Source organism: Miscanthus floridulus, chromosome 8 (genome assembly GCF_019320115.1).
Source record: "Miscanthus floridulus cultivar M001 chromosome 8, ASM1932011v1, whole genome shotgun sequence".
Lineage (NCBI taxonomy): Eukaryota > Viridiplantae > Streptophyta > Magnoliopsida > Poales > Poaceae > Miscanthus > Miscanthus floridulus.
In genome coordinates this window covers 55,396,968-55,405,284 of record NC_089587.1, presented here as the reverse complement: position 1 = coordinate 55,405,284, position 8,317 = coordinate 55,396,968, and the positions used below count along the sequence as shown (strand labels likewise).

At 45.3% G+C, this 8,317-nt stretch overlaps 2 protein-coding genes across 2 annotated transcripts; one reads left to right on the top strand and one right to left on the bottom strand.

The window, feature by feature from the left end:
- The first annotated feature begins 2,565 nt into the window (after window positions 1–2,565).
- On the top strand, window positions 2,566–6,667 carry LOC136472111 (MOB kinase activator-like 1A). The gene is made up of 7 exons (XM_066469839.1): window positions 2,566–2,906; window positions 3,619–3,667; window positions 4,771–4,879; window positions 4,961–5,054; window positions 5,762–5,895; window positions 6,010–6,173; window positions 6,296–6,667. The coding sequence occupies exons 1-7, from the start codon at window positions 2,581–2,583 to the stop codon at window positions 6,428–6,430; spliced, it is 1,011 nt and encodes a 336-aa protein (XP_066325936.1). The 5' UTR covers window positions 2,566–2,580; the 3' UTR covers window positions 6,431–6,667.
- A 431-nt stretch (window positions 6,668–7,098) lies between these two features.
- LOC136472110 (uncharacterized) lies at window positions 7,099–8,024 on the bottom strand. The gene is made up of 2 exons (XM_066469838.1): window positions 7,749–8,024; window positions 7,099–7,653 (listed from the first exon to the last, which is right to left on the bottom strand). The coding sequence occupies exons 1-2, from the start codon at window positions 7,912–7,914 to the stop codon at window positions 7,433–7,435; spliced, it is 387 nt and encodes a 128-aa protein (XP_066325935.1). The 5' UTR covers window positions 7,915–8,024; the 3' UTR covers window positions 7,099–7,432.
- Between the last annotated feature and the right edge of the window lie 293 nt (window positions 8,025–8,317).

Here is an 8,317-nt window from a genome sequence, read left to right as displayed (position 1 = left end):
TTCACTTTGTCGAGGAACACTCGAAACATAATATTGCAGTTGTTCAAGATTTTAAGGCCGCTTATATGTGGCTCACAGGCTTAGCAAATACAGTCCGACGTTTCAAGCAGTTTGGTTTACAGTTTTCACCTAAATGTGACATGCACTAGTATAGCCAAATTTTGGCAAATTTTGGTCACCAGACTATGGTTTTGATCAACTTAGGCCACCAAAATGATTTAAGATGGTCAAATGGAAAAACTACTAAGCTAAATTTTGGCATCAAACTCAATGGAAGCCCATTTTGGTCAAAGTAGCCGAATTTTGGTTTGTGTCCTTGGGTACACATGGGTAACCAACCACACGCACCCGAGCATGTCCCGCCTACGGGGCCATTTGAGGCTTGCACTATTGTTTACGATTATTATGCTTATAATATAGTTATACTCCTTTGGTCCTCAAATAAATCAATTCCTAAAATTTGTGTCAGTCGAATTATCTTAAGTTTGACTAACTTTATATAAATGAGTAATAACAACTATGACATAAAATAAGCATGTTATGAAAATATATTCTATGGTATATCTAATGATACAAGTTTTTTTAGAAATTTGATCAAAATTAAAAAAAAATAACTTAAGACCACTCTCGTCTCCGTCTAGGCACGGAGAGAGGATTCTGAAACGGACGCGCATTTACACAAGTTTGTCCTTAGACATTACGGCCTCGTTCGCTGGTCTGAAACTGGCTGGAAAAATACTGTTCCGGCTGAATTGTTGTGAGAAAAAAATACTGTCCCGGCTGAAAAAAAAAAGAAGCCGAACAAATCAAATATGGGGCAAGCCGAACATGGCCTACATCGACATCATAGCTTGTACCTATGCTTCACCCTCGCGTACCGCCCCAACTTTCGCGTCTGCGTTCATGTCATATCACTTGGTGGTAATCTCGCAGGACGTTAGGTATGTTTGCAGGGACAAAGATGCCCTCGCCTGATTGAGGTAGCCTCTAAGGAGAGCGTTGAAGCGAATAAAGTGCTCCACAATGACGTCACATCTTCAAGGTCTTGCCTGTGCTCAGGCAAGGCAAAGAGCCAACCAACGGTGCCTACGTAGTAGCACTTGGTGAAAGCAATGACAAGTGAGAGAGAGATAGAGAGTAAAGAGGTAGAGGGTAGCAGGGGACCAGAAATAGCATTGCAGAAGCGAACACACTTAATAAGGTAGTGTATTCCAAAACATTTAATAAGATATTTAGAGGAATACTCAATGGCGCATATATACCCACCCGTTATATAGCACAATACATTCTAAAATGTTTAAGATAACTTATTAAACGAACACTCAATGACACATTGTACTCATGCATTAAACCTGGTTAAGGAGTTTATCATCAAATTATGGTTTCCTTTTTTTAAAAACTTTGCTAGATTTGAGTATGAGCACCACATAGAGTGCTTTATATTTCAGTAAAAAATTAAAAGCTATAATACATTATACTACAGTACGGAGGAGTAGCTCTAAGCTTCTGAATTTTATTATATGATTAGAATAAAAACTTGATTTTCTTTATCTACTATAGTAGAAAAAAAACAGCTCAACCATACAACCTTGGAATACTTTGTTCCAAGATATATACAAAATTCCTTATAGATAGAGTTATGACAAATGTGGTTCTATTGTTTTTTTTGGCCTATGACTTCATATCCGACCATAAAATTATTGTTTTTTGCAACATTGTTACTATAGTCGCGGATGATATTTAGAGTATACATAGATATCTTTACATGTATCCAGAAATATTTTTTTCGATCCGAGATTAACCCCATTTCTATTCATTAGACAGAAATACTAGTGTCTATATATGTATCCAGAATATAATACAACAGGTCAAGATAAGATTGATGACGTGTTTGGTTACACGTCATGGCTAGCCACACCGTTTCAGCAGCGCCACAATTGTGTGGCGGGAAGAATGACCGCCGCATGTCTCACCTTCGTCACGGACAAAACGACAAGCCACGGGAGCTGGCGGCTAAAATTTACACGGCAACCAAGCAGCGGCCAAAGTTGCTGAACTTTTTGGCGTGGCAAGTTGCGCCGTGCAACCAACACATGCCATTGAGTATATTTTTTTGAAACAATATGCCCTTGAGTATACAACCAAATAGGTTGGGCATCCGGTATATATTGGCCCCGTTCGCGTGCCCTTAAACCTGACTTGATTCGTTTCTTTTTTCATCCAGAACAGTGTTTTCTCTCACAAATTTCTTCAAATTTATTCAGATTGTTCCAAAATTTCTCCGAGTGAACGGGGCCATTATTTGACCGAGCCATTATTTGACCATCGGCCAAAAGTTTAGGATCGAGGCACCAGAGAGCGATAGGAATTGGGAGGCGCGGAAGGGGGCTGGAAAAAAAAAAGGCAATGGTCCATGTGCACGGTGCACCCGTGCACGAGTGTGCTACAGTGGGAGGAGGGAGACTGGAGAGCGTAGAGCACATGGCAGGAGCCGCGACCCGCGCGGTGGCGAGTTGCGACGCGACGCAGGACCGCAGGAGTAGTGGATCTTGATCTGACCCGGGGCCCGGGGCATGATGGATGCCAGCCAGGCGGCCTCCGTCCGCCGTCCGTCCCCTCCATCCGACGGCGCTCCCGCCGCGCCTCGCTGCGCCGGCCCACGCCGCCTCTGACGAGCGAGCCCAATCATTTCACATCTGGCTCTCGTCAGGAGCAACCCAGCCCTCCCACCCGGGCCCCGTCCTCTCGGCGACTCGGCTCCTCGCTGCGTTCGCCAAAAGCAGCAGCAGCAGGTCCAGCCGTTGCCGTCTCCACTCTCCGCCACTGTTCCGCCGCGCGCCGGATCGAGGGAGGGCAGGCGGAGGAGGACGAGGAGGAGGAGGGATGAGTCTCTTCGGGCTTGGGCGGTGAGCGCTCGCTCGATCTCGATCGTATTGTACACATGCTTCTTCGCTCTGCTCCCTTTGCTTTGTTTACCCCCCTCGTCCCTGGCTTGGCGCCCGTGGGTTCGGGACGGCGGGATCCAGGCCGTTGCTGCTGGAATTGAGATCTCGCGCGCGCGGGGTTTGCGGGATCGGGGAACTCCCTCCCCAGCTTGATCCGCTGCTCTAGCTGGGGATCGGCCCTAATCAGGGGATATTCTGCGTCCAGCAATCACGGCCATGCTAGTGCCACTGTGGGGAGTCCTATTCCGCTCTGCTGAACCCTTGTTGTCCCACCTTGGTTTTGGGTTTCCTCCCTAAAATGCGAGCTCAGTTAGCCCACTTCTCCCGGCGTGTTCAGTTAGACCACTTCTCCACCAGTTCCCTGTGAAGCCCCCTCACCGCCGCCTGGAATCAAGCCACTTCTCTAGAGTGAGTCGTGGAACCAATCCTGCCTGAAATCTACAAGATGGCATGCATGGGAGGCCTGGTCTGCATTCCCCTGTAAGATAAGATTGGCTGCGCATTTACTCTGCATGGAAAGCAGATACCCATGACTCAATCCCACCCTGGATTGGTTCCACTTGGGGAATTAATCCCTTGCAACCCAACATGCCCCGCGTTGTTGAGGAATTCTGCTAATTTTAGCTTCTGATGCAGCAATCGTCCTGATCAGTGCTTTTTATTCCTCTGGCAGGAACCAGAAGACATTCCGTCCCAAGAAGAGTGCTCCATCAGGCAGCAAGGTAAGAATTTCGACTTCCCAGTTCCCTCTTTAAGTACTAGTTATTACTAGGTACCAGCAACAACTGCCTGTACTTGTGCCCGTTGTTTGGCGTGCTGCGTAGCATGCAAAGTGCGTTTCATGTGTGGTGGCCATTGCCTTGCTGCTCTGGATCATCAATCAAAATTTGATGTGTCCAGGTGATCATGCATCAGAGCCACCTGGCTAAGCACTATTGTTGCAACCGGTAGGACCATGATTGATGATTGAACATGCGAGCAATGTATCTAGGTGCCAGTTTGTTGCAATCTCTAGTGATTTGTTTGGCCATGCTACATCCAGGATTTTAATCAGTTGTCATGAACTGTTTAGGGGGCATGCAGATGCAGGCTATTCTTGTCACTGAAAAGTATGCGATAGAGCTTGTCTGCTAGTGCAATTAGTCTGGTTAGAACTTTGGGTTAAACTTCAGGAGTATGAATTGGTGATCGATCTTATCAGAGTGTTCAGGAAGTAGACAGACTTTAAGTTATCTGTTTTGGCTTTAGTCTTTTTGTTCTGGCCATGTCCAGAACTAAAGGATATCTTGCTCGGTTGACATTCTTGTTGGCTATTGCGAAGAGCTCTGTTTATCACTGCACATTTGTTAACATAAGTGACACAAGCAGTTTTGTTGGATTGCTTTATTCTTCCATCTATTCCAAGACACTCTGTACTAAACATTTTGAAACACTGATAACAAGATTCCCCTTGCTGCTTATCATGTGTCAATTAAATCCAGTACACAAATACTTTCAGTGAAAGGTCTAACAAACATTGCTGTCCCGCATCTATGGTGGTAGTATTTATATAGCCAATGAATCCTTTGCGAAACTATGTAGGATGCTTATTTAGCATTGAGTGGTGTTAATGAAAGACTTGCAGCAGTTATTTCTAGCACATTCAATCTTCAGTACATGCCATGGCTCTTAAATCACCTGTGATGAGCAAACTTTCTAGATTTTCCTATACACTGTCTTCAAATCTTGCATGTTTTATTTGCCACTAGAAATAAGCAGGCATCGAGTCATAAATTACAATGTGAATAGTGTGATGCTTAACGTGACCTTTTCTTTCTGTCTGCAGGGAGCGCAGCTCCGAAAGCACATAGATGCCACTCTCGGCAGTGGAAACCTTAGGGAAGCTGTGAGGTTGCCTCCTGGAGAGGATATCAATGAATGGCTTGCTGTGAATAGTAATATTCTTCCCTTTCGTTTGCAGTTTTCACCTAACTCTGTTGTTCCATTGAAGATAACATGTTTGTTTTGCTTTGCAGCTGTGGATTTCTTTAACCAAGTTAATATGCTGTATGGCACACTCACAGAATTCTGCACACCTGAGAGCTGCCCGACAATGACAGCTGGCCCAAAGTGAGCCTTTACAAGTTTTCATACATTCTATTCTTTTGGATTGTCAAAATACAACATGGTGAAAATTATCCAAAAAGTTTGTCAGTGACTAGTTTATTTGAATAATTGTAATTTTGTGTACGGTGAACTGTTTCACCAAGGCTGCTATTGAATGATGACTCTTAGAGGCTAAGTGTCTCCTTGCTAAGTTGCTATTTGCTATTATATCTTGACTAGTGACTCATTTTTCTGGCTTCATAGTGACATGAAGTCTTTGAAACCAATTAATCTCTTTTTGTAGAAGACTAGAAGCTATACATAACTATCAATTGTTAGGGTGTCAGAGCTTAGAATTATGATGATGTACTAGCTCAAAAGTTCAATATTAGTGTACCTAAAAAATGTATGCCTCATGGTTACCTTTTCTTAATTGCACTTGTATTTCTCTGCAATGCAAGGCCATGCTCATTTTCACATGCTGTTCTAGTGTAATATGAATCTTGATAATGGATAATCCAGGTTATGCCTCTTTTTGAGAGAAGAAAATTTTGAAAAAGGACTTTGTTTGTGGCCATGCCTATTGTGGTGCTAAGCATTTAACAAGTTAGCATTTTGTCATATAACTCCATCCGTTATAAATTGGTGCCCATAATCCTGTGTTGCATATTCTTGGAAACTAGTTTTTATTTAGATCATATCATGACAGAGCAAACATGAGGTTTATGCAGGTATGAGTACAGATGGGCTGATGGTGTGCAGATAAAGAAACCCATAGAGGTATCCGCACCAAAATATGTGGAGTATCTGATGGATTGGATTGAAGGCCAGCTTGATGATGAATCCATATTCCCTCAAAAACTTGGTATGTTGCTTTTTATTGTGGATTTGTGGAGCTCTCTTAGTTTCTTGTGAACACCTGACATCGGATGCAATCGAGCATGTTATCTGATTTGGATTTTGTTTCCCCTCTGTCAAGGCACACCATTCCCGCCAAACTTCAAGGAAGTAGTAAAGACAATATTCAAGCGCTTGTTTCGTGTCTATGCCCACATCTACCACTCTCATTTCCAGAAGATTGTTAGCCTTAAAGAGGAGGCCCATCTCAATACCTGTTTCAAGCACTTCATTCTGTTTACAAATGTAGGTCCCATCATTCATGGCAATTGCTTTTTATACAATACAACACAATTACATACCTACATTCTTGGCCAGGAAAAAAGGAAAATGGCAGCAGTTAACGTTCTTTGGTGTTTGTGCTGCAGGAGTTTGGTCTGATTGACAAGAAGGAGCTGGCTCCACTTCAGGAGCTTATCGAATCCATCATCGTTCCTTTACTGAGAATACGCTGTACTAAACATGGATACAGAGCTCTCAATGCTGATGGCTGTGAAATTTAGTCTGTTTGTGACAATACTTCACTGCATAGAGCTTATTGTTCCAGTTATTAGACATAAAAGGACATGTGGCATTGCTAATGTTATATATGTGTTTGTACCTGTGTGTTTCTTCCTGATCATGTATTGGCCATGTAAGTGTGCCTGTTATCAGCTGTAGAACGGTGGTGATGATGTACTGCAGAAAGAAAAACACAAGAAAGCTGTGTTGGATTAATGTATGCAGTGTTTGTTTCCTCCTGGTTATGTGTTACCGTCAGTTTGTCAACTTATTTCCAAAAACTCCCTCTGGCTAAATTGTAAACCGTTTCAGTTTTGTCCGAAGTCAAAACTTCTTCAATTTTGGCTAAGTTCATAGACAAATATTGTTGACATTTACAAAACCATATAAATAAATTGTCAATGCATATTTCAAATTTGATTTAATGAAACTTTTTTGATGTTCTAGATGTTGTATCGTTTCCATAATCTGAACCTTCATCTCTGGTAGAGAATCCAATGAAAAACGACATGGAAGCTGACAATCTAATGAAAAATGACATGGATACTGCAATAGAACACATGAAAGAAATGCCATGTTGCTGTAACAAGACATGCCATTTCTGCTCTGATCACAAACATGTCATTTCTGCTCTGATCACAATAACACAAACATTAGGAAGACATTAGGATGATCACAATAACACAAACATTAGGAAGATATGTCATTTCTGCTCTGATCACAATAACACAAACATTAGGATGATCACAATAACACAAACATTAGGAAGACACCAAGGTTCATACTAGAGGCAATAACACAGCAGACACCAAGGTTCATACTAGAGGCAATAACACAACACATGGCATGGCACCACAGAAGCTTCGATTGGTGCAGATGGTACTACTGGTGCTACCACGAGGTGCGGTAGGCGGGAGCAGAACGGACGAACGCGACGCTGCTTCTCCTCCTGCTGAACACAAATCTACTGATGGAGCATGGCGGCGAAGCACGGGGCAGGGGCACTAGATGCGGCCCTCCCAGAGGCAGGGCTGGTCATCGGTGCAGAGGGCGAGGAGCGCCGGCAGCGGCGCGAGGCCGAGCGCGGCGGCGCGGCGCCAGCGCTGGGCGCGGGTGACGCCGAGGCACGGCCCGTAGCGCATGTCCATGTCGAACTCGCGGGCCACCCGCTCCCGCTCCTCCTGCTGGAGCCTCCTCGAGTCGGCGCCGGCGCCGGCGCCGTGATCTGCGGTGACGAGAGACGAGTCAAATCGATCGATCTGACAGTGGTGCCGCGGAGGAGGAACATCGATCGGGGGGATTCGGGACCGGGAATAGTACCTGGGGCCGGGTGGACGTGGACGGCGGGAGCGGCCTTCTGGTGGTGGTGCGCCGCCGCCGCCTTCTTGGAGACGCCGCCGGTGGGCTTGGTTGCGGCCCCGGCGCCGGCGTGCGCCTTCTGCTGACGGAAGAAAGACTTCATGTCGCCTCCGCCGCCCCTCGTCATGGCTCCGGCGGGCGATCTCTCTCCTGCGGAGCTGGTGGTGGGGTCGGGATGAATGGGGATTGGAATGCGGCGGCAGAGGAATGAATGGGGAACGATGGTGGATGACTGGATGGTGAGGGGGTTGCTGTGTTATATACGGGATGCGAATGGCTACACGAGACGGCGCTGCGGCCGTTGTGAAAGGCGATTCGAATTTTTTTTGAATTTTGAAATGGGCGTGCGTGCGTCGTGCCATACGGTTCCTTCTCCGAGCGAGAATCCACTCACATCCGGCCGGCCGTCCGTGCGTCGTGGGCTCGTGGCTGCAAAGTGGAACCACCTGCTCGCTGCTGCTCCGAGAGAATCCTGTTCATACTGTTCCTAGTTTCTGTCGACATTGTACATTGTTCAGCTCATACAATAC

Excerpts from the sequence above, each read along its gene's own strand:
- LOC136472111 (XM_066469839.1), top strand. The coding sequence starts at position 2,581 with ATGCCAGCCAGGCGGCCTCCGTCCGCCGTCCGTCCCCTCCATCCGACG. Across the intron at positions 4,880-4,960 it reads TGAATGGCTTGCTGTGAATA|CTGTGGATTTCTTTAACCAA; the intron begins GTAATATTCTTC and ends TTTGCTTTGCAG. Across the intron at positions 5,896-6,009 it reads CATATTCCCTCAAAAACTTG|GCACACCATTCCCGCCAAAC; the intron begins GTATGTTGCTTT and ends CCCTCTGTCAAG.
- LOC136472110 (XM_066469838.1), bottom strand. The coding sequence starts at position 7,914 with ATGACGAGGGGCGGCGGAGGCGACATGAAGTCTTTCTTCCGTCAGCAG. Across the intron at positions 7,654-7,748 it reads CCACGTCCACCCGGCCCCAG|ATCACGGCGCCGGCGCCGGC; the intron begins GTACTATTCCCG and ends TCGTCACCGCAG.